The sequence below is a fragment of the Rhamphochromis sp. 'chilingali' genome (genome assembly GCF_963969265.1).
Source record: "Rhamphochromis sp. 'chilingali' genome assembly, chromosome: 19".
NCBI classification, from domain to species: domain Eukaryota; kingdom Metazoa; phylum Chordata; class Actinopteri; order Cichliformes; family Cichlidae; genus Rhamphochromis; species Rhamphochromis sp. 'chilingali'.
In genome coordinates this window covers 4,988,527-5,013,610 of record NC_137946.1, presented here as the reverse complement: position 1 = coordinate 5,013,610, position 25,084 = coordinate 4,988,527, and the positions used below count along the sequence as shown (strand labels likewise).

The window sequence follows — 25,084 nt, the reverse complement described above, 5'->3', positions numbered from 1 at the left end:
AGTTTAGGTCCTTGCATGTCTCCTTAGTTATGAGTCTCTTCATGTCCCCTGGTGCAAATCTGTCCTGGTCTTCTGTGTCATGTATGTTTTGTCTGTGTGTTTTCATGTCCAATAGAAAAGAAATAGAAAAAACTTATAAAAGACTTGCATCAGATTTGGCCTACTTCATATACTGAATCATATAAGACTTATGTGATTTACTCATGAAAGTGGCCACTTTCATATATTGTTTTAGTAAGTATCCAAAACATACAAGTTTCATTTATATATTTTTTCATTAAGTTTTTCATTAGGTCATTTTTCATCAAAACATTAGGTTGTCATTCAGTCTATAAGTTGTTATGGCCTGTGGCCATAAGAAGTCTGTGGGAGCTGCTGTGTTTCTGTCTCTTTACTGTGTCTTAAGATTCTCTGCAGGTCCTTCCCCTAATGAAGAGTAGTGGGCTGCTGATTGGACCATGGAGCACATGACTGCGTTCAAAAAGCTGCTCTGGCAGCTGCTGGGAGAGAGAGAGAGAGAGAGAGAAGCGAGCAGTTTTGACAGCAGACACGAACCTGGCCCTCGTTTCTAACTTTTTGGGTTACTTTGTATCTGTGTAAGCATGCTCTGTGAGAGCCGCCACTGGTGTACAAACTCAGTGCTTATGCATACATAGGCTGAAGCTGAAGGGGTGAGTGGCCTTTTCATTTGAACTTTTTTCTCCTGTTTCTGGGCTAGGAAGCGAGGGATAATATTGTCATTTCTTTGTTTTGTTTTTGATCTTAGGGTTTAGTTAGTTTTCTCTGGCGGGACTTACACTCAACAAAAATATAAACGCAACACCTTTGTTACTGCTCCCATTCCCCATGGGATGGACGTAGAGACCTAAAATTCATTCCAGATACACAATATAACCATCCCTCCCAAACAGTGGTCACAAATCAGTCCAAATGTGTGGTAGTGGGCACATCTGCTATATTGAGATAATCCATCCCACCTCACAGGTGTGCCACATCAGGATGCTGATCTGACATCATGAGTAGTGCACAGGTGTACCTCAGACTGCCCACAACAAAAGGCCACCCTGGAATGTGCAGTTTTTTGCGCTATTGGGGGTCTGGGGACCCAGAACCGGTCAGTATCTGGTGTGACCACCATTTGCCTCATGCAGTGCAACACATCGTCGCATGGAGTCTATCAGATTGTCAATTGTGGCCTGTGGAATGTTGGTCCACTCCACTTCAACGGCTGTGCGAGGTTGTTGGATATTCGTGGGAACTGGTACACGCTGTCGTATACGCCGGTCAAGCACATCCCGAACATGCTCAATGGGTGACATGTCCGGTGAGTATGCTGGCCATGCAAGAACTGGGACATTCTCAGCTGCCATCTGCCCTGAACAATGTGAACCATGATTCATCCGTGAAGCGCACACCTCTCCAACGTGCCAGACGCCATCGAATGTGAGCATTTGCCCACACAAGTCTGTTACGGCGACGAGCTGGAGTCAGGTCAAGACCCCGATGAGGACGACGGGCATGCAGTTGAGCGTCCCTGAGACGGTTTCTGACAGTTTGTGCAGAAATTGTTTGGTTGTGCAAACCAATTGTTCCTGCAGCTGTCTGGGTGGCTGGTCTCAGACGATCTTGGAGGTGAACCTGCTGGATGTGGAGGTCCTGGGCTGGTGTGGTTACACGAGGTCTGCGGTTGTGAGGCCGGTTGGATGTGCTGCCATATTCTCTGAAACGCCTGTGGAGACGGCTTATGGTTGAGAAATGAACATTCAATGCACGAGCGACAGATCTGGTTGACATTCCTGCTGTCAGCATGCCAATTGCACGCTCCCTCATTGCTTGTGGCATCTGTGGCATTTTGCTGTGAGACAAAACTGCACATTCCAGGGTGGCCTTTTGTTGTGGGCAGTCTGAGGTACACCTGTGCACTACTCATGATGTCAGATCAGCATCCTGATGTGGCACACCTGTGAGGTGGGATGGATTATCTCAATATAGCAGATGTGCCCACTACCACACATTTGGACTGATTTGTGACCACTGTTTGGGAGGGATGGTTATATTGTGTATCTGGAATGAATTTTAGGTCTCTACGTCCATCCCATGGGGAATGGGAGCAGTAACAAAGGTGTTGCGTTTATATTTTTGTTGAGTGTAGTTGGTTTTGTTTATTATTTTGGCCTGGGTTCACCCTGGAGCTATGCTTCCTGACATTAAATAAAATCACCTTTTTACTCATAACTGTTTTTGGCTGTTTGGTTTGGGAACCAGGGCGGGTACTTGCTTCTCTCTCCTCCAACCTTATGTGTGTCCCTACGCACCTAAACTAGGGGCGCAACAAAGCTAAAAATATACAAAATAAAAATCACTTCATATGACTATTCACCTTCAGCACAAAAACAAGCTCTCTGTAATTTCAAATGATAATTAAATATTTGGAGGTCAGAAGGATTATTTCTACCAAACATGAACTATTACAAGGATCTATAGCAACAACATCAGAGTGTCATTTGGACTGTTAATTGTAGCTCAGTGGTATCTAGGAGAGGAAATGTAGTCAAAACCTGGGGGATTGCACTACCAGAAGGTAACACTGCAGACACTGAGCATAGTACCTTGGACTCCTACAAGCAAATGGGAACCACAAGAGAGACCTAGGAAAGCCACAACAAACAAACACCTGGAGAGATTGAGGCAAGTCCAGAGGAGTCAGCTGAATGGGAAGAACAAGATCCAGGCAATTAACACCTAAGCCCTGGCATAATAAGCTGGCCAAAGAAGGATGTAGAAACCTCAAGAAAGCGCCCTATGACTGTACACTAAGCAAAAGGAGGGAGGCCAAGGACTAGTGAGTGTCAGAACCACTGACGAAGCAACCAAGTTCCATGAGTACATCAGGAAGATGGCTACTAGTGATGGTAAATTTGATTCTTTTTACTGAATCGAGTTTGAATGAGTTACTCATCAAAGTGAATCGGGTTTTTTGAGTCACTGAGTCAGTTGACCAGAGAGTGCAAAAAAATTTACATTTTCACTCAAACTTAATTTGTTTATCTTTTCATGTAAATCCTACTGCTAAGATGAGTGATTGAAAAAGAAAAACAACTATTTTTATAGAGCAAAAAAGAGCAAAAAAAAAAAAGATTTCTAAAGGAAACATTTATTTTATTTTTATTTTATTAGCATTTTCCTCAAATGTGTCAAATATACATTTTCTCATCTAAATGTCCACTGACCTGTTTGCCAGGGGGCGGTAATGCTCCTTAACATTGGTTGCCAACCAAGAAGAAGAAGAAGCAGCTGTGAGCCAGGAGTGAGTGAGTGAGTGAGTGAGTGAGTGAGTGAGTGAGTGATTTGCTTACACTACGATTCAGCACAGGAAGGGAGGGGGTGAGTGAGATGTGAGTGAAGTTGGCCCCCCACCTTCTTCAAATCCAACAAAAGTGGTATCAAACATTTGTGCTACGCAGACTGGTGCAGCTACAACAACCTGTCCCTGAATGCGGAGAAGACCAACAGCGACTCTACTTCCTCTGCAAACTGAGAAGCACAAGAGATTCAACCCCCATTATGAGCACCTTCTACAGAGGCACCATTGAGAGTATCCTCACCAACTGCATCACTGTGTGGTATGACTCCTGCACTGGGTCCTGCAGGAAAAAAATGACAACGGGTAGTGAGAGCAGCGGAGAGGATTTTGGGGACCTCTCTTGCCTCCCTCCCCAGGAAATCTACTGCGCCTGCCTCATCCAGAAGGTCCTCTCCATTACAGGTGACTCCACTCATCCCTTCAACGGCTTCTTCAGTTTGCTGCCATCAGGAAGGATACTGAAGAGCCTCCGGAACAGAACCCGCAGACTGAGAGACAGCTTCGTCCATCAGGCTGTCAGGATGCTGACCATCTCTGAATCGAGAAGGGGGGCCCAAGGGTACATCTTTCGCCATCTTACAATGCTGTGATTGCAGCCATTCCCCAACTCTCTGTGAATTGTACTCATGGCCATTCAAGAATCTTTGTCTTTGATTAGTAGTCGTTGATCAATGGTCATAAGAATTTGCATACTAACAATCATGGAACTATCCCCCCAGCCCATTGTTCATTCAGTGGTGCTAGTTTCCTTCACTATGCAAATGTACTGTTTATAAGGTTGGGGAAACCTGCAGTTAGCTGCAACTGAAGAAGTCACTTGGATGAGTGACAAAACGTTTCTCCCACTGAAAATGTCCAGATGAACAGAATCAACCTTTTGGAATTTACTTACCTGGATGATTGAGCATGCATCAAGACATTATTTTATTAATATTTTTGAAATGATAGCAGCACAAACGAAAATTTTAGCAGCACAAACCAGCACAAACATAGGACAGTTGAATGATACCAGTTTTGTTTGATTCCATTAATGTGGGAGGGCTGGTTGACCGCTGATGACCTCTAGAATTTTTTATTAATATCTTTAAAATGATAGCAGCACAAACAAATAATTTTGCAGCACAAACTAGCACAAACGTAGCATAAATGTTTGATATCACTTTTGTTGGATTTGAAGAAGGTGGGGGGGGGACAACTTCACTCAAGTGTGAGTGAGTCCTGAGTGATTTGTTCATGCTACGATTCAGCACAGGAAGGATGGGGGAGAGTAACTCAAATTTGCTGGTAGCATGTTAGCAGAGCGATGGTACTGTGAACTGAGAAGCTATTGTCTTGATGTGAGCTTTTTTTTTTTTTTTACACATTTTTAATTATAAGCTAGATATGTTTCTACTAATGAAATTAGTTTGCTAATAGCAACAGGGATGAGTCAGTGAGTCAGTTGGGCTTGTGAATCATGATTCACGAGTCAGTAAAGTGATTCTCGAGTATTGAACGATTTGTTCATGATTCGCACATCACTAAATGCCTACAACTGATAGGGCCCATGCATGGGCCTGTACCCCATTCTGGTGGTACAGGCCAAGTATGGGCCTGTACCACCAGGAGATAGAGGACGTGACTGATATTAAGTAATTCTTCCAGTGGCTAGACAAAACTGGACTGAAAGACAGCACAAAGGCACTAATAATGGCAGCACAGGAACGAGCTCTAAGCAGAGAATCAGTAGTGGCTGGGGTGTGCCACACCGGGCAAGATTCAGGCAACAATGAGAAAACGCTGATATTAACAGGCTGAAAAATTCTAGTAACCAGGACATGGCATCATGTGTATGGCATACACATGATGCCATAACCAAGTGGCTGGCATAGTATCAGGAACATCTTTTCCAAATATGCCTGGAAGTCTCAAGGTCAAAATGCAATACACCCCCTAGGGTTGTTGAGAATAACCAAGCTAAGATCATGTGAGACTTTGAGATACACAGAGACAAATTGGTGATGGCTAAAATAGCCAGCCATAGTAGTGGTGAATAAACCAGAGAAGTAAGGACATAGTGATAGATGTAGCATAGCATAGCATAGCATAGCATCTTTATTTATAACGCACTTTACATCCAACAATGTTGACCAAAGTGCTACAAATATAAAACAGAGAGGAAACAGTTTAAATTACATATGAAATATCTTAAAATTAAAAATAATATAATTAATAAGAAACGTATTAAGAGACATCAACAAGTCCTGCTGTGCTAAAAGCCAAGGTAAATAAATATGTTTTAAGACGTGATTTAAAAACAGATAATGAAGGTGCCTGTCTAACATGTAAAGGCAACTCATTCCACAATTTTGGTGCTGCCACAGCAAATGCCCGATCCCCTCTGAGCTTACGATTAGTCCTGGGCACGCTCAGGAGGAGCTGGTCTGCCGACCTGAGGGACCGGGAAGGTATGTATGGATACAAAGAGCTATACAAAGTGACAGCAACATCAGGAAGAAGGAACACAAGCAGCTTGAGAAATACCAACGGCTGAGAGGGGAGCTATAGAAGATGTAGAGGCTGAAGGCAACAGTGGTCCCTGTGGTAATCGAAGCACTCAGGATACTGACGCCCAAATTGGCCAAGCAGCTCCAGCAGATTCCTGGAATGACATCTTTGTCCAGAGGAGTGCAGTCCTAGGAACAAAAATGACACTGCACAGGGCCCTCAAGATCCCAGGCCTCTAGTAGAGGACTCAAGCTTGTATTATTGAAATACACTAACAGATTAAACTTTGCTTGACTAGTTTTACATAATTGGGCAATCACAGAAACCTGCGCTTTCAGCAACTCCACTGTGCACTCTGTGCTCCTTGATTAATTTGGTTTTGCGCTTGTCTACTGATACCACTGGACACCACAGCTAATTGAATTTGCAGCTACAATTCAGAGGTCAAACTGTTTCTAAGTGCTCTATACATGCAAATGAGTTTAGGCCTTTGAAAATCATCTGTCTTCAAACAGAGCACATCAAACATCTTCTGTGATTTGTCAAGGGCTGGGTAAAACAGTACCACACTCATCGTGAGCATCTACATCACAGGCACATGAAGGCTGAACAGGTGTCATCTGAGTACTGCTGTGGTTTATTCTACTGGATGTTTTTGAGGCTTAGGAACATTTTATTTTGTGTGCATGGAGTGTTTACATTATTAATTGCCAATATTAATACATACTGATTCTGTGAAATTTGGCACTTGTGCATGCACTAGAAAAATTTATTTTCAACAGCCACTTCTCAAATTCATTTTATCATCTATTTTGATCACATCACCAGACTTTTTATATTACATTTAGACATACTGGCAGTTAAAGTTAAAGCAGTAAGGATTTAAGTGTATGGTTGCATAATTAGAATCAATATTGTTTGTGTAAACGGATGGAATCAAATAAGTTGCACTGCTATTGCATAAGTTATATATAACTGGTCTGTCTTTTGGCAGGAAATATCAACAGCATAAGAACAGACATCCAATGAAATCTGCTGGACAGGTGGGACTGATTACTAGATTTTGGTAGTAATCTGGGTGTAAGTACTGCCATTTAGAGACATTCATAACTCCATTTATGCAAATAAAGGAGTAGAGTTGATTTCCAAGCCAAAGAATATGTTATCAGAGTCCAAAAGCTGTTGAGTCCTTCAGTTCTTTATGTGCATGTCTCACTTAAGACTTAAAAATAAACACAATGAACAAGATAAAGTATTCATTAAACCATAAAACTAAACATAGAAAAGAAATTCCCAGAGCATTACCAATATGTAGATGGTTTTCAACCCTGCATTTCGAGTTTGGATTTTCAGGTTCTGTTGTTGAATATTTATTCTCGTTATCATAGATTTATATAAGTTGTGTCTCTGACCTTGGTGGTTCCCATCCCTTGATTGCCTCTTGTATCTATTGTTGTGCTTCCCTGTGTTTATGGTGTTTCTGTATATATTCTCACGCACTTTGTTTTCTGCTGTACTCCTTTGTCTTGAACAAAGGTTTGTCTTTCATTAAATTTGTCTTTGTAGTCTGCAACATGTATGCACTGACAGCGTCTTGTTATGACACTTGCAGTTAAAAGATTGAAGTTTATTATTTTTTTCAAGCAAGCTGCTTATTATTTTGAAATATGTAAATGACTGACTATATCTGCCAAAAAGATGCAGTATGTTGTGCTCTGCTTCTGAACACTGGAGTAGAGAAGACATATATCTCCATTTTTCAGGATACTATCAGTGTCAGGGGCTGACAGTAGTGACTGAAATACAATGTAAGCTCTCCCCCACACCCCATTTTTGTGTCATCCTACATCCTTACCTGCTGACAGCTGTACTTGACTTTGACACTTGAGATAAGCAGCTTGTCAGTGTCAAGAGTCTGGAGTAAAGAAATGGCTCGAGTTAGGGAGGCTTGGTGTTCTGTAAATGACATCTCATTTATACATAAAATCATGTATGTTAATATAAATTTATTCAATAGTAGCCTGCTTAGAGGTTTGTGGTTTGTAAGGAATTTACAAACAACTAAACTGTTGTATTTTTAAAAGGAGAAAACATGAAATGCTGTTATTGTGGCTTTATATCAGCAAATGAATTGATAAATATGGAATTGTAACTTTTTTTTAGAAAACAAAAAGTTTTTCTGTTGCTGTATTTTATTTAATTTTTATTTTGTATTTTAAGGCTGGTAAGATAGTCCTGTAGTGTGTCTTTCATGAATATGGTAGTTTTTTTACTTGCCGAATAAAAAGAAAGTCGGAGACTGACAGGCGGATTGCCACAGTATCTGTAGTAATGTAAATACTGTACATTCCTGTGAACATGCAGAAATTAGTAGATATTGGCATGTCATACAGCTATTTTGTCATACTGACAGCCCAGTTCTGCAATATATCCTGCGAGGACAAACCAAGGACAGAAAAAAAACCACATTGTGCTTCGAGTAGTACTCTCTCTGGTTCATAGTAGAATAGCTTTTTTTTAATCCAATGGAACAATAAAAGTGAAAAGGATTGAAGATTCAGCATGCCACTTTTAACCTTGCATTAATTATGTCCTTGATATTGTCACTGCATCTTTTTCAATGAAAAGTAAATTGTTTTTGAGAACCAAAGTGTCCTTCACATGGGCAGAAAAGATATTAACAGCCTTCAGGGTTGACCAAAGGTAATGATCATTTGTGAGAAACCTGCTTCAGATCAGTCTTCTGCTTGTGATTCACCATCCAATAACCTTGTACGTTTAGACAGAAAGTGTATACCTCTGGGCAATTAAGTTGTTGAAAAGTTCCAGTTTCATAGACATTATTTTTTTAAATCTCCTGCTGACAGCTGTACTTGGCTTCAAAGTTACTCTTTGTTGGCATAGACTGGTAAGAAGAAATAATAAAAACTGCAGAATATATATTATGAGCCAAGTAAACAATAACATTATTCATCTTGTTCTGGATATAGCTTATCAAGTTTATTCAGCCTATTGCTGTTTTAGATCATTGCATAGCTTATTACATTACATATTATTGCAGTCTTAAAGACCTTCAGTAGAATAAAATGTAGAAATTGTGGCTATGTCACCAAACCGTTAAAGATTTTGAGAAATGAATCTCTAATAGCTCAGTCAACACTACATAGTTCAATGTATAATCAGTTCATAAAATCTAATTTAGCAGATTGTGCTGTCACATTGTATTAAAAGCAGTGCAGCAGCAACTGTTTTTTTTGTGGGGAAGAAGGACTGTATGTTAGCAGCTATACAAAGAAATTAAGTGACACTTGACTAACTCAATGAAGAAAAAAAGACACAGATTAGTCTCTTGGAAGAAGGGAAGCAGGTTTGAAAGGAAACCTGAGTTAAATGCAAAGTGAAGATTTACACCGCCTTCTGAACATGAATGGCTCTTCAATCTGAGAGGGCTCAATGAGAACTACTGACTATTTGGCTCCTTTCCTGTTTGGAAGACTTCTTCTAATTGGCTATGGTGTGTACTAATTTATTGTAAAATTGAGGGTACAGTATAGTAGTAAGTAATCAAACAGTAACAGTTTGAAATATTACAGGTTAGGTTACCGGTTGCAGGGGCCGATCCTTCCATGATGATTCCTCGTCTTCCTCCTCTTTTTTGGGTTTCTACTGTCTGAGGTATTCAATGAGCACGCAGTCGGTTGGGCCATCTTCCTGATGTATTCATGGACACAGCTGGACTTTTGCCCGGTGGACCGATGGTGATTTTTTGTTTTTATGGGCTGATGGGTTTTTTGGGGGGGGGGGTTTTGTAACAGTAAAAACAATGAAAGGTGGTGGATTGGCCAAAGGCAAGTTATGAACTGTTTCTGAGAGACAAATAACACCAGGATTCTTTTCTACATAACTGACAGCTGGTAACTGTGCAGGGGCGGGTCTACCAAAGTTATCCCAGGGGTGCAGGTAGGGCATTTCCAGGGAAAGGGAGCACAAAGAAATGCTTTTCCTTCTTATTCTCGTTTAAAATGTCTAGCTTTTAATAAAGCTGTTTTTTTTTTCTGTTCTCAAACTGATCTCCCTGTTGGAGCTCAGTCTGAGGGGAGTTATTTTTTTCTCCTTATCTTTCCTCATGTGGTGCATTTTCCATTGTTATACCTCTCTGACCTGTCTTCCCCATGTGATGTTTTGTGTCTTGTATGTATGGTCGGAGGGTAAGATGGCGCCGCCATTGCGTGCAATAGGTCGGCAGCCTTATGAAATTTCCCCTTGTGGGACTAAAAAAAGGTATATCAAATCAAATCAAATCAAATCAAATAATTATCCGAATCTTACAACCAAAGTGGTCATCTGGTGTAAAATGTATAGAAATCATACATATATCCCAACAAGACAGTGAACGTCACTGTCACAACAGCGTTTGCTTTCATTCAAAGGCATTATGGCTTTTCCTATAATACCTGATGGGCTGGTCTCTAGTCAAAATGCCCGGGACGATTTTTTGTCCCAGTCCAGCCCTGGTCATGGATCTCTGTTGTGTCATCCTGGACCGTGGTACTGACCAATCCCTGGCCTCCTTCCTTCCTTCCTTGGCCTTCCTCTTTGAGATGTAAAATGGTGTAATGACCCCATATCATGTGCTTCAGCTTCTGCTTGAAGTGTTACCTCAGTTGACATCTCCATCAGTGATTGATAAAATCCCTCAAGAATTGTGCATAATCTTCTCCCAGAAATATTTTGTTGAACATTATTCATTAGCATTAGAAATGTTGCTAAATAAAAATATGATGTTCAAGGTAAAGACTCCAATTTATTTGTACCATTTGCAGTTTGAACAGTTGTCAAACTCTACAAAGTACTGAAATAGTTCAGCTGATGCCATTTTGTAGAGGCAGAGAATTCAGAAAAACCTAACCCCCAAACATGAAGTTCATTCATTCTATATTATCAGGTTTCATTCTATATATTCAGATTTTTATTGTAATATATATATAATATTTTAGCAGCATTATTTCAGCATCATTTTAGTATGACTCAATGGTGCCCTCGAGTGGCCTGAATCAGAGAGCTGCTTTTCTACACAGACAGAAATATACTAAATTACTTTTGCTGTCATTTAGTAAATGAAATTTCATTGCAGTTTTCTCAACACAGGATGAAAATATTAAAAACTGTTTTAAGCATAATAAAACATACAGAAATCTATAGCAGCAAAAATGCTATTCAATTCAAAATGTATTTGTATAACACGTTTAAAAACAACAGAGTTGACCAAAGTACTCACAATTGGTTAAAAACAAGAGAAAACAATGGAAATATAGATAAATTAGAAACTAATAGAGACAAATAACAAGACAGTGAATTAACAATAAAAACATAAAACAGGGCCCTGCGACAGATTACCCCGCCTCTCGCCCTATGACAGCTGGGATAGGCTCCAGCGCCCCCCGCGACCCTGAAAAGGAGAAGCAGAAGCGAATGGTTGGATGGATGGAACATAAAACAGGCCTGATAGTACTCATGCTGAACTCGAATTAAAAGCCAAAGTAAAAAAGTGAGTTTTAACACGCGATTTAAAAGACTGAATAGACTCTGAAGTACAAATCTCCTCTGGCAGATTATTCCAGAGTCTGGGTGCTGCTACTGTGAAGGCCCGATCTCCTCTATGCTTCAATCGAGACCTTAGTTGTGCTAAGAGCATCTGGCTAGAAGATCTCAGTGCTCTTTTGGGGTCATACGTGTTGAGGAGTTCGTTTAAATAACAGGCGCCATATTATTTAAAACTTTAGAAGTAAGTAAAAGAATCTTAAAATCAATATGATATTTTACAGGGAGCCAGTGTAAATTTGCTAAAACTGGAGTGATACGTTCATACATTCTAACACCTGTTAAAAGATGTGCAGCGGCATTTTGGACTAACTGCAAGCGATGGAGAGATGAGTGTTGAAGACCCAAATAGAGAGAATTGCAGTATTCCAGTCTAGAGGTGATGAAGGCATGAATAAGTGTTTCTAGATCTCTTAGAGGAAGATAAGTGCTATGAAGTGCAATGGTTAAACGAGACCTGTGGAATTAGCATACAGAAACCTGGTATCCAGTACAAGTGGCATATTTTATTTAAAGTCAGAAAGCCTATCCAGCCAGAATATATGAAAGCTGAAAGTGTCTTGACTGAAAGTGCTCTGTGATCCATGACTTTCTGCTTCAAAGAACAGGAAGAAAAACATTACATTCTGCAGTCGTCCCAAATCCTGAAACACACTGTTTATAATTGGACTTCCAAAATGGGAGCTTGTTCATTATAAGTCTCAGATCTGCATTGCATTCCTTTGAACCCATGGTCTCCATTATCCACCCAACAACCTCCCTGCTTTTGTCTTTGACTATATCAAAATAATTGCATTCTTTAATCTGTGGAAAATTCACCTCAGCAGTAATTCTGGGTTTGTCTTATAGAACAGTCGGTCAAGGTGACACAACTCTTCTTGTGGGTCTTTTGGTTGCTCAGAAGCACACAGATAATGATACTCAAAGACAACTCTGGGTAAACTACTTGCTTTGTTGAAACACTGAAAGTTTTTCTGTACAATTACTCCACCATCTCATTCTAAAGAAGTTGTTATGACCCAGGAACATCTGGGTCATATATGTGTGTGTGATTCCTCTCTCTCCTCTATCTCAGGTGGGACATGGGTGTGTCTTGATCAGTGTTGGGGAGTAAAGGAATACATGTACCGGCGTATTTAAAATACAAAATATGAGTATTCCATTGTAAATAACTGTAAATAGCTTTGTGAAATAGGTCATTTGTAACCCTTTCAATGTATATATTTATTGTCTACTGCAGCAGTCTTGTAGGAGTGAGAAGCTTTTTCTGTTGAACTCAGTTTTCTCCTGTTTTTCAAAGTAGAAAAACATTAGAAAAGCAAATTGTTTTTTGGTTGACTTTTGTTTGGTAGGGAAGCTTAGGGACCTTTAGAGATAAATAATTGACTAAATAGCATTTCAAAAGAGAGAGATTGCTACAGTTTTGGCTCTTTCTTGGGTGGTGTTGGAGAGGGGGGGCCACGTTTCTTGGAATGTTCAATTTACCTAAGAACATAACACAAGTATACGAGTATTGTGTGATGCCTGTAAGAACTGGTGCAATAATAAATAATGTAAAGTCTAGAATCTAATTACATTTTGGTAATTTTATACGTTACGATTTCCATTTCATATGAATTGGCTTGGACCTCAGTGTAATTAATTTGTGTGTGTTTACTGTTACTTACAAATCTCTGTTATTTGTGCATTAAGAAAGAACAGAATTGTGTGAAATACAAATAAAATCACTTTTAAAATGAGTGGCTCTCAGTCAGCCTTTAATAAAGAGCTCAGTAGGACTTTGATGTAGTAGAGTAGAAGCTCTTCGATAAATGCAAAATACAAAAACTGCAACTTCGTGTGGTTTCATTGTGATTAAAAAAACACACAACTAAATAAAAACAGTATTTATTTGTTTGGAAATATATAGAATACAAGTGTCTGTAATTCACAGAAAACAAAGGATAAAAGACAGGAATACATCAAATAAAATATTCAATACCCTCACCTTGTATAAAATTATGCAATGGAAGTTGCGGAAAATGAATAGCACCCATAGCTGCCACTGAATATGTTCTTTTGTGTCTTGATGGAAATCAGGAGTGTACAGTATGGACTGTATATTTATGGAATTCTGATTTCTGACAAATGTCATGTTGTCAAAGAGTGTTCTCTTGCACACTGTCCTTTAGTAATTTAGTCGCCTATACTGAGACACAAAGAAATTCAGTGGCAGATATTGTAGAAAACTGACAAATCCTGCTCCATTGACATTTACAGCCAGAACTTTTTGCATTATAACTCAAAAAATGTTTTTGTTTTGTTTTGTTTTCAGCCCACCCCTTCCCTTTCTTATTCCCCCATGTTATCATATTGATTAAGTCCATAGGAGGCCTAGTAATGACTAAATGGTGCAGTCTCCTTCAACTCATGGTACCCCTGGTGGTTTGGCTCTGTAAAGAGACGGAGAGGGCAGTTAGAGAGATTAGATGAAACTTTATTAATCCCTCGGGTGGGTTCCTCCAGGAAATTCAGTAGGACTAGGAAGTACCACAACTCTATAACTACCTATCTATCAACGTATCTATTGATGTAAGCATAAGCCAGTGTTTTGAAAAGACTCTTTTAGAAACGTAGGTGCTCTGCTGTGGTTACATACAGGAAGACAAAAACCAGTGCAGTTTAAAACCACACAGAAAAAATATTGTGACTTGGATTCTTTAGTTGCCACTGCTTATCAAACTGCTTCCTTAAAGTCCTGTTGGACATGACCTTCATTTCTATGCAATGAGCACTGTGAAAGCCACCCTACTATATATGTAAAACATTTGTTATTCCCTTTTTAGAACCTGCGTCTGTAGGTCACTTAATGATTTTCTGTACATCCCAAATGACGTAAACAAAAATAGCCACTAGCAGAAGGCGTTTGAGTGTGTAGATAAGTGTTACGGTACCGAGACTCATGTTCTCCTCCACCAGAGGCCTCTTCTCATTGCAGTTCACCACTCTTCCCTGTGCTGCTCCCAGAATAGTCATGATGTCCACTAAGTTGAGTTTCCCTTCCTCCCTGGCCTCCCCAACTTCCTCAGCAAGCTCCTTTGCTGCCTCTTCACGCTCCTCTATTTCCTCTTGGGTCAGCATTGCATGTAAACCTTGTTGTGCTGTGGTGTTTCCCACCTGTGGGGGTGCCAGAGAACACAAAGCCCTCACCTGCCCATAGGACTTCAAGTGAGCTATATTGGCACGTAAGAAGAGCAAGAGGACATTGAGGTCGTTCAGTGGGCAACCTAGCCGTCGTCTGTTGATGAGGTCCAGCGCTGGGAGGACCTCATAGATAGAAATGAAGGTGGTATCCCAAACAAAGAGTCGAAGGAGGCTGAAGAGGACGATAGGTGCCAATAGGATATAGATGGCACCATTAGCAACACTTATCACCTGAAAGACTAACTGGCCAATCATTTTACACTGAACCAATTCAGGGATCCAGTTCTGATCTCGCAGCATCCCTGTGCGTACAAAGCAGCTAAACTCATCCTGCAGGAAGGCAGACAGATGGAAGTAGGCCAGGTACAGGCAGGCAGCAGTCATGAAGATCAGGAGGAGGAAGCCCCGCAAGAAAAGCATGCTAACAAGAAAGTACGAGTTTTGTTTGCACTGCATGTGTCTCTCCAGAAGGGGGTACTCAAAGTACCGCTTCTTTTTGGCCCTGCAATGACACAAGAACAAACTCAGCATTATAACCATAGTCGTACTGCTACAAATACACACAGCTGGGAGCCACCCAACACAACCACAATGTTCTACTTTTGGCTCCTAGGAGTTCCTGACCACAATACCAACAGTACTGAGACTGTTGGTAGCTAAGCGCTTTGCTTAAGGGTATAACAAGGGTAGTTGCTGTGGGAGAGGAAGCGATCGCTCTTAGCTTTCCTAGTTTATCAAGAGACAGAAGAGCATCACTTTTGTATCCTCTGAATGATAGATACTTTTTACTGCTGCTGCAATGACCTAGTTTTATCACATGAGTCCTTGGAGATTTATGCAACTAGACATGTGAGTGAATCAATATTCATACGCTGAAGCTACTCAAAGCGTATGAACACTTGTGTTTACAAACTAACAATCATAAGTCCCTTACCGCTGCAACTCAGCCTGAAACGTCAGCGGGTTCTTAGTGTTCTGGCGCATATCCAGAATGTTTTGGGCCATTCGGACTGAGCGGTTGTAGGACTTGTCTAGTTCATCAATTATGAAGAGCAGGTCTGATCCCAGTGTGGGCATGACAAGCTGGCGCCAGAGTAGAGCTGGGAGGTACATCAGCACGGCCATGGCCAGAAGAGAGTAAGGGAACATCTGGACAGACAATGACAACAGAAATTAGGAATAAATGGAGAAGAAACACCCAATCATATAGATGAAACAAAAAAACAGCCAGTCTCACTACTGATCTTTTATTAATAAGTCAGTATTACAAATGAAGAAGCATGAATGATTTGTAAAGGGTTTTTAGAAAAAACTAAACTAAATCAATCCTTAACTCAGAAATGTGGTACACTGACATTTTTGACTGAAATTTTGCAGGGGTTTCAGCAGTTTATCATCCACTCTAGGCAGGAATAACATTCAAGAGTGCTTGATCAGAATCTTTGAACTCACTTTGTGTACCCAGAGGGAGCGCTCCTCGAAGTTCCCATCACTGTCAAACTCATGATGCATGAGAGAGTCCCAGCAGTATGTGTCTATATAGCTGGCCTGCTTCACAGTGAAGTTACTGGGAGGAAAACAGCTGATCTGAGGCCCTGCAGAATATAAAAATATTGATCTATAACCTGATGTGAAAATGTGGAAAATTACTTCATGCAACATCAGTTGATTCTGTTTTGTCAATATGCCTGTAAGCCACTGCACAGTAGCAATCTCTCTCTCTCTCTCTCTCTCGCACACACACACACACACACACACACACACACACACACACACACACACACACACACACACACAGAGTTTTCCATCCTAAAAGTCCAATGCTAGACACATGCTGTACATCTGAGGTGCTGCATGCCCTTTCCCTTTCACTGGAATAGACCTCTGTGGAAATCATATGTTTCCAAGTGGCAACATGGCATTTAAAAGAAAAAGAAAAACTCTGGGTGACTGTGTTCCAAATTTATGCTCACCCACCTTATATTTAGTTCACCTTTATATTACCACATATTGTCCACCCACACCCATCTGTCATTTCTCAAGGGTGCTCCACCCTTAAACAGAGAGCTAGAGTTAGAAGACATCAAAGTGTGCCCCACCTACTTGCAGCTTTGCAAGAGAAAGAGTCTGTTTTATCCTTGCACCCTCCACATTTGGCCAGCTCAATATAAGTACAAATATGCTGCCACTACTCTACTGCCAGGATATAATTTCTCTCACCACTCCACCTCACGATATAGTGCATGGCCCACTTATCTCATGGGTGTGCATATTTTTGTAATTATTCAGTCCTAGTTAAGTGCTAAAATTAAGAACCCAAGCAGACATGGGGAGAACATGCTCCACACAGCCACATGGTGGATTAGAAACCAGGAGTTTTTCAATTCAGTTCAATACAGTGTTATTTATACAGCGCCAAATCACAACAACAGTCACCTCAAGATACTTTATATTGTAAGGCAGACCCTACAATAATGCATACAGAGAAAAACCTAACAATCATTCAACCAGGTATGAGCAAGCACTTTGGCGACAGTGGGAAAGACAAAGTCCCTTTTAACAGGAATAAACCTCCGGCAGAACCAAGCTCAGGGTGAAGCAGCCATCTGCCACGACCGGTTGGGGAGAGAGAAGGAAGACTGGATAAAAGACATGCTGTGAAAGCATTATTATAATTATTATTATTATGTACTAACCATGCCAGTTATGGTTTCATGCAGCTTCTTACATATTGCTAAATAATTCCTAAATAAAAAAATATATAAACAAAAACAACAGAGCATGCCTTCTCATGAAGTCTTGTAACAATATTTTCCCCTTCAGTTCCCTACCTGTGCAAGCCATTTGACAAAATGAGGGAGTTGAAAAAAGTTATGTCCCTGCTTCTATCACCTCCTTTCAATCCTCACTTAATATTGGGAGATCGCCTCCACATTTGTGCTTTAAACAAGGCTTCTTGGCTAAGAGCACAGGTGCAAGTAAACCAGGCTCCAGACAACAGTACACTCAGGCACTGTTGTGAAACTGACAAGCCAGCAGATAAGCAGCCAAGATGCAGCAGATAAGCTGTGAATCTCAGGACCATGTCATGTCCTACACACACACTCCCCATCTCCTCCTCTGGTTAATCAACACATCCTCTCATTTGACTTAAATAGAGGGGAGCTGCTAGAGAAAAACTTTGGCTGGTAATTACAGCTTGCCACCGTTAGTGAACACTCCTCTCAATCATCCCTTGTTTCAATTAGTATCAGGCGCATCAGGCTGATTGCACACCGGCTCTGTAGAGAAGACGTTTAGTTCAAGGTCAAGACAGTCAGTCTCTGCAGCAATACACTTGTGGACCTGCCAAGTATATTTATGATTGTCAGCTGTGCTCTTTTTGTTATGAATGGCCGGGGATATAGTATCTGTGTGCTTGTTCCACTTAAATTATATATTTTTTTATTTTCCCCTCTGACAGCAGAAGAAATGGCAGCAAAAACAATAAAGTGCTGAATGGAGTTTTAAACCCTTTGTTATTTTTTGTTTTCAGTAATTTCATGATGTCTTGTCAATGTTGCATAACATGTACTGTTGAGGCTTTGAGGGGGTCTTAATGGAGTCAGCCGTTACAATCCTCCTTTTATGACAGATGTTTAAATCTTTCCTCTTCCATGACTGAGTAATTAATATCTTTGTTTTACAGTTCTTTATATTAAATTTCCTTGTATATTTATTGTAAGAGGGAATGTGGGATAAAACTCTGTTTTATCGAACCTGCAAATCTGTAGAGATTAAAAAAGTTAAGAACCGTATTGGGGGGGGGGGGGGGGGGGGGGGGGGGGGGTAGTTTGAAGAGCAGCAGAAATATTAGTAATATTAGAAATATTAGGTCTATTTCGCTAAGTATGAGACTCATCCTTATCATGAATTCAGCTACATGCAAATGATTAAAAAGACATTTAGGAACAAAAAGTACAAGATTCGTGTACAAGGAGGACTATTAACATTGCTAAAACAAGGACCACAAAATCCAATAAGAGCATGGAGAAAAAAAGACCTATAATATTCATGAGGGTATAATTAAGGGCAAAAGCAAATGGAATACAAAACAAATGTCCTGACATAGTATTAAAAAAAACAGTTGCTCACCCAGGGAGATTTCACGGGCAAATGCCATGCACACCAGCATCAGCGGAAGGCCCACAGACACAAACTTGATGACCTTGTCAAGAGGAAGCTCCAGTTCCAGGTGGCTGATACGGTGTATCCCAGAGTCATCCCGCAGCAGGGCATCAGATAGCATGGCCTTGGCCGCTGCCTGGGCGATTGACATTTTGAACACCTAAGCAAGAAAAAAAGATGACTTTTTTTTTGTTTGGTTGTTTGTTTTTTACCTCATATATGACTGCTTTCCTTAAGCTTATGTTCACTGCTGTTCTTCACTACATGTGACAAAATACAGCAATAACTCTGATAAATCTTTAGTAATAAAAGAAATCCTCTAGAGTAACAAATCAGAAATGGAATTAACATTAACCAAAGTATATTATCCAAAGACATCTGATGAAAGCTGTTACCACCTTACCTCAAGTCTTTCTGCTTTCTCTGCTGATGTTATTTGAAAATGTGGTTGCAGAGACTAGAATTTCCATAAAAATCTGCACAGTGCTGGAAAGCAGCTTAAATAGTCAGGGAGGGTCTCAGCCTGGACCAGCCCAAGATCCAACCTCTCATTTACTGAGTCTAACTGTAATTACAGAGAGGACATCTGGAAGCATGTATTCTCCCAAATGGCACTGACTAAAGCAGACCTCCAGTTCTCAACAGCAGGTCTAACAGCCGGTTTTTGTGTGTGTGTGTGTGTGTGTGTGTGTGTGTGTGTGTGTGTGTGTGTGTGTGTGTGTGTGTGTGTGTGTGTGTATTTCTACACTGGCTGTAGACCACTTCAAACAAGTGAACCATCACCAGTGGCTTTTTCAGCCTCTATCATTCAGATTCTATTTTTTACTGCACTTCAGCCCAAGAGCTACTGCTAAGATACTGTTGCAAATAACACACCAGATGGCTTGTTTCTGTCCCTGGCAGGCTGTACATGCTGTACATTGTGCAAAACTTCTATTTGACTCCATGGGAGTGACAAGAACACTGTGACAGGGTTTTGTACTCTAAATGTAAGAAAGCTTTTATTTTACTTTATTTTTGCTTTTGCTTTTATTTTACTATAGATGATTTGCTCAAGTGGTTCTCAATTCTGACACAAAATTCCCACAACCACACACAAAGAAGCTTTGGTCACATGTTTGAATTCCTTAAGCATGTGCTAAGATTTAAATGTTTGTTCTTTCATGCAAGCCCACTGCTAGAATTCAGCAATGAAGGTTGGTATGGGTTAAAACTCTATTATAACTGAAAATCTTTTTTTATTATTTCATACTTTATTTAAACTAAGTTCTTCAATAATTCAATTTTCAGTTCAATTCAATTTTATTCATATACATCACAACAAGAGTCACCTCAATGTGATATGATCAAGCACTTTGGCAACAGTGGGAAGCAAAAATTCCCTTTTAATAGGAAGAAACCTCTGGCAGAACCAGGCTCAGGGAGAAGCAGCCATCTGCTGTGACCAGTGATGACGGTGATGAAGGGAGAAAGACAATAAACATACTATGGAAGACAGCCAGAAATTAATGCTAACATGTGGTGAGTGAAAAGAGTTCAGAAGAGGAGAAATGTTTAGTGCATCATGGGAAGCCCCCAGCAGTCTAACTCTATTGCAGCTAACTAAGGGTGGCTTCAGGGTCACCTAACTATAGGTTCTGTCAAAAAGGACAAATCCAAATTCAATTCAATTCAATTCAATTTTATTTATATAGCGCCAAATCACAACATAAGTCGCCTCAAGGCGCTTCATAGATACAGAGAAAAACCCAACAATCATATGACCCCCTATGAGCAAGCACTTTGGCAACAGTGGGAAGGAAAAACTCCCTTTTAACAGGAAGAAACCTCCGGCAGAACCAGGCTCAGGGAGGGGCGGGGCCATCTGCTGCGACCGGTTGGGGTGAGAGAAGGAAGACAGGATAAAAGACATGCAGAGAGACAGAGGTTAATAACAGATATGATTCAATGCAGAGAGGTCTGTTAATACATAGTGAGTGAGAAAGGTGACTGGAAAGGAAAAACTCAGTGCATCATGGGAATCCCCGGCAGCCTACGTCTATTGCAGCATAACTAAGGGAGGATTCAGGGTCACCTGGTCCAGCCCTAACTATATGCTTTAGCAAAAAGGAAAGTTTTAAGCCTAATCTTAAAAGTAGAGATAGTGTCTGTCTCCCAAATCCAAACTGGAAGCTGGTTCCACAGAAGAGGGGCCTGAAAACTGAAGCACTGAACCATTCTACTTTTAAATACTCTAGGAACAACAAGTAGGCCTGCAGAGCAAGAGCGAAGTGCTCTAATAGGGTGATATGGTACTACAAGGTCATTGAGATAAGATGGGGCCTGATTATTTAAGACCTTGTATGTGAGGAGCAGGATTTTGAATTCAATTCTGGATTTAACAGGAAGCCAATGAAGGGAAGCCAAAACAGGAGAAATATGCTCTCTCTTTCTAGTCCCTGTCAGTACTCTTGCTGCAGCATTTTGGATTAGCTGAAGGCTTTTCAGTGAGTTTTTTGGACATCCTGATAATAATGAATTACAGTAGTCCAGCCTGGAAGTAATAAATGCATGAACTAGTTTTTCAGCATCACTCTGAGACAGGATATTTCTAATTTTAGAGATGTTGCGCAAATGGAAGAACGCAGTCTTACATATTTGTTTAATATGTGCATTGAAGGACATGTCCTGGTCAAAAATGACTCCAAGGTTCCTCACAGCGTTACTGGAGGCCAAGGTAATGCCATCCAGAGTAAGAATCTGGTTAGATACCATATTTCTAGGCTTTTCAGGGCCGAGTACAATAACCTCAGTTTTATCTGAATTAAGAAGCAGAAAGTTAGCGGCCATCCAGGTCTTTGTCTTTAAGACATTCCTGCAGTTTAACTAATTGGTGTGTGTTATCTGGCTTCATGGACAGATAGAGCTGGGTGTCATCTGCATAGCAGTGAAAATGTATGCTATGTCTTCTAATGATACTGCCTAAGGGAAGCATGTATAATGTAAACAGAATTGGTCCTAGCACTGAACCCTGTGGAACTCCATAATTAACCTCAGTGTGTGAAGAGGACTCTCCATTTACATGAACAAACTGGAGTCTATTAGATAGATATGATACAAACCACTGCAGTGCAGTACCTGTAATACCTACAGCATGTTCTAATCGCTCTAATAGGATATTATGGTCGACAGTATCGAATGCTGCACTAAGGTCTAGCAGGACAAGCACAGAGATAAGTCCACTGTCAGAGGCCATAAGAAGATCATTTGTAACCTTCACTAAAGCTGTTTCTGTGCTGTGATGAGCTCTGAAACCTGACTGAAACTCTTCAAATAAACCATTCCTCTGCAGATGATCTGTTAGCTGTTTGACAACTACTCTTTCAAGGATTTTTGATATGAAAGGAAGGTTGGAGATTGGCCTATAATTAGCTAAGACTGCTGGGTCTAGAGATGGCTTTTTGAGTAAAGGTTTAACTACAGCTAGCTTGAAGGCCTGTGGTACATAGCCGATCATTAGAGATAGGTTGATCATATTTAAGATCGAAGAATTAATTAATGGCAGGACTTCTTTGAGCAGTTTTGTAGGAATGGGGTCTAAAAGACACGTTGATGGCTTGGAGGAAGTAATTATTGAAGTTAACTCAGAAAGATCAATTAGAGAAAAAGAGTCTAACTTAACATCGATGGTACTAAGAGTAGCTGCAGATAATATTACATCTGTGGGATGATTACTGGTAATTTTTTCTCTAATGATAAAAATTTTATTTGTGAAGAAGTTCGTGAAGTCGTTAACGTTAAAGGGATTGTTGGCTCAAAAGAGCTCTGACTTTTTGTCAGTCTGGCTACAGTGCTGAAGAGAAACCTGGGGTTGTTCTTATTTTCTTCAATCAGTGATGAATAGTAAGATGTTCTGGCTTTGCGGAGGGCTTTCTTATAAAGCAGCAAACTATTTCTCCGGGCTAAATGATGATCCTCTAAATTTGTGACACGCAATTTCCTCTCCAGATTACGAGTCATCTGCTTTAGGGTACGTGTTTGAGAATTATACCACGGAGTCAGGTACTTCTGATTAGAGACCTTAGTTTTCACAGGAGCTACAGTATCCAGAGTCGTACGTAGTGAGGAGGTGAAATTATTAACAAGATAATCGACTTCTGTTGGGGTAGCGTTCAGATAGCTGCTCTGCTCTATGTTGGTACAGGGCATTGAAGATGATAACAGTGGGTGGATTATATTCTTAAACTTAGTTACAGCGCTTTCAGAAAGACATCTACTGTGATAAAGTCTTCTCTCCACTGCTGTGTAATCAATTATTGTAAATGTAAATGTTATCAGGAAATGATCAGACAGGAGAGGGTTTTCAGGAAACACTGTTAAATGTTCAGTTTCTATGCCATATGTTAAAACAAGATCTAGAGTGTGATTAAAGTGGTGGGTGGGTTCTTTTACATTTTGAGAGAAACCAATTGAGTCTAATAACAGATTAAATGCCATGTTGAGGCTGTCATTTTTAGCATCTACATGGATGTTAAAATCACCCACAATAATTATTTTATCTGAGCTGAGAACTAAATCAGATAAAAAGTCTGAGAAATCAGACAGAAACTCTGTGTAAGGCCCAGGTGGACGATAGATGATAACAAGTAAGACTGGTTTCTGAGTTTTACAGCTGGGGTGGACGAGGCTAAGCATCAGGCTTTCAAATGAATTAAAAGTCTGTCTTGGTCTTTCATTAATTAATAGGCTGGTGTGAAAAATTGCTGCCACACCGCCCCCTCGGCCTGTGCTTCGAGATTTCTGGTAGTTAGAATGACTCGGGGGTGTTGATTCATTTAAACTAACATAATCATCCTGCTGCAACCAGGTTTCTGTAAGGCAGAGTAAATCAATTTGTTGATCAATTATTAAGTCATGTACTAACAGAGACTTGGAGGAGAGAGACCTAATATTTAATAATCCACAGTTCACTGTTTTACTCTTTGGTTCAGATGTGGATACTGTATTGTTCTTTCTTTGTAATTGTTTATGTTTAAGTTGTTTGTTGATGGTTTTTAGTTTGTTTTTTGTCTGTTTGGGAGCTGACACAGTCTCTATGGAGATGGGTTTTTGGGGGGGTAGCAGGAGGAGAGAAGCTGCAGAGAGGCGTGTAAGACTGCAACTCTGCTTCCTGGTCCCAACTCTGGATAGTCATATTTTAGGGGGTTTAATAAATTTGTCCATATTTCTAGAAATGAGAGCTGCTCCATCCGAAGTGGGATGGATGCCGTCTCTCCTAACAAGACCAGGTTTCCTCCAGAAGGTTTGCCAATTATCTATGAAGCCCACATCGTTTCTGGGACACCACTCAGACAGACAGCAATTTAAGGAGAACATGCGGCTAAACATGTCACTCCTGGTCTGATTGGGGAGGGGACCAGAGAAAACTACAGAGTCCGACATTGTTTTGGCAAAGTTGCACACCGATTCAATATTGATTTTAGTGACCTCCGATTGGCGTAACCGGGTGTCATTACTGCCGACGTGAATTATGATCTTACTGAATTTACGTTTACCCTTAGCCAGCAGTTTTAAATTTCCTTCAATGTCGCCTGCTCTGGCCCCTGGAAGACAATTGACTATGGTTGCCGGTGTCTCTAGCTTCACATGTCTGAGAACAGAATCACCAATTACCAGAGTTTGACCCCCGGCGGGTGTGTCGCCGAGTGGGGAAAAACGGTTAGACACATGAACGGGTTGGTGGTGTACCTGGGGCTTCTGTTTAGGACTATGCTTCCTCCTCACCGTGACCCAGCCGCCCTCTTTCCCCAGCTGCTTGGGGTCTGCCGGGGAACAGCTAGCGGGGCCTACGCTATCTTCGGCTGCACCAGCTACAGGGGCCTGGCTAGCTATGGGTGAATGAAGGGTGCGAAGCCGAGTCTCCAATTCAGTAATCCTGGCCTCCAGCGCTGCAAATATGCTACATTTGTTACAGATATCATTACTGCTAAAGGAGGCTGAGGAGTAACTAAACATCTGACACAATGAGCAAGAAAGTGCAGGAGGGACAGGTGAAGTAGCCATGGTGCTAACGAGTCGGCTACGAGCTAAGCTAAGCTAGCGAAACAGTACAGAGACAGTGAGTGAATACTTTGGCTATAAATTAGGTAGTGAGTACACAGAAAGTGTGCTTCGGATGAAGCACGTGAAGATTATACTATGAAAGAAGAATGTATTTAAAAGTTGTTAATTAAATTGCTAAGCAAATAAGCTACTCAGAAACACCACTGTGTTTGAGCAGGAACAGGAAGTGATACTCTACCG

General features: G+C 40.7%; 1 protein-coding gene across 2 annotated transcripts; it reads right to left on the bottom strand.

The window, feature by feature from the left end:
• Positions 1 to 13,353: 13,353 nt before the first annotated feature.
• LOC308387248 (pannexin-3-like) lies at positions 13,354 to 19,378 on the bottom strand. 2 transcript variants are annotated; one of them, XM_080867193.1, is made up of 6 exons: positions 19,206 to 19,378; positions 18,770 to 18,962; positions 16,088 to 16,230; positions 15,570 to 15,784; positions 14,386 to 15,137; positions 13,354 to 13,884 (listed from the first exon to the last, which is right to left on the bottom strand). In XM_080867193.1, exons 2-6 carry the CDS (start codon positions 18,951 to 18,953, stop codon positions 13,826 to 13,828), a joined length of 1,353 nt encoding a protein of 450 aa, XP_080723319.1. In that variant the 5' UTR covers positions 18,954 to 18,962; positions 19,206 to 19,378; the 3' UTR covers positions 13,354 to 13,825. The 2 variants fall into 2 exon arrangements, with proteins under 2 accessions (XP_080723319.1, XP_080723318.1); XM_080867192.1 differs by having other exon boundaries at positions 13,354 to 15,137.
• Between the last annotated feature and the right edge of the window lie 5,706 nt (positions 19,379 to 25,084).

What these genes read in the sequence shown, in the direction of transcription:
- LOC308387248 (XM_080867192.1), bottom strand. Translation starts at nt 18,953, where the DNA reads ATGTCAATCGCCCAGGCAGCGGCCAAGGCCATGCTATCTGATGCCCTG. An exon ending in TGCCCGTGAAATCTCCCTGG is followed by an intron (nt 16,231 to 18,769) that starts GTGAGCAACTGT and finishes TATATTCTGCAG; the next exon opens with GGCCTCAGATCAGCTGTTTT. An exon ending in GCTCCCTCTGGGTACACAAA is followed by an intron (nt 15,785 to 16,087) that starts GTGAGTTCAAAG and finishes TTGTCTGTCCAG; the next exon opens with ATGTTCCCTTACTCTCTTCT.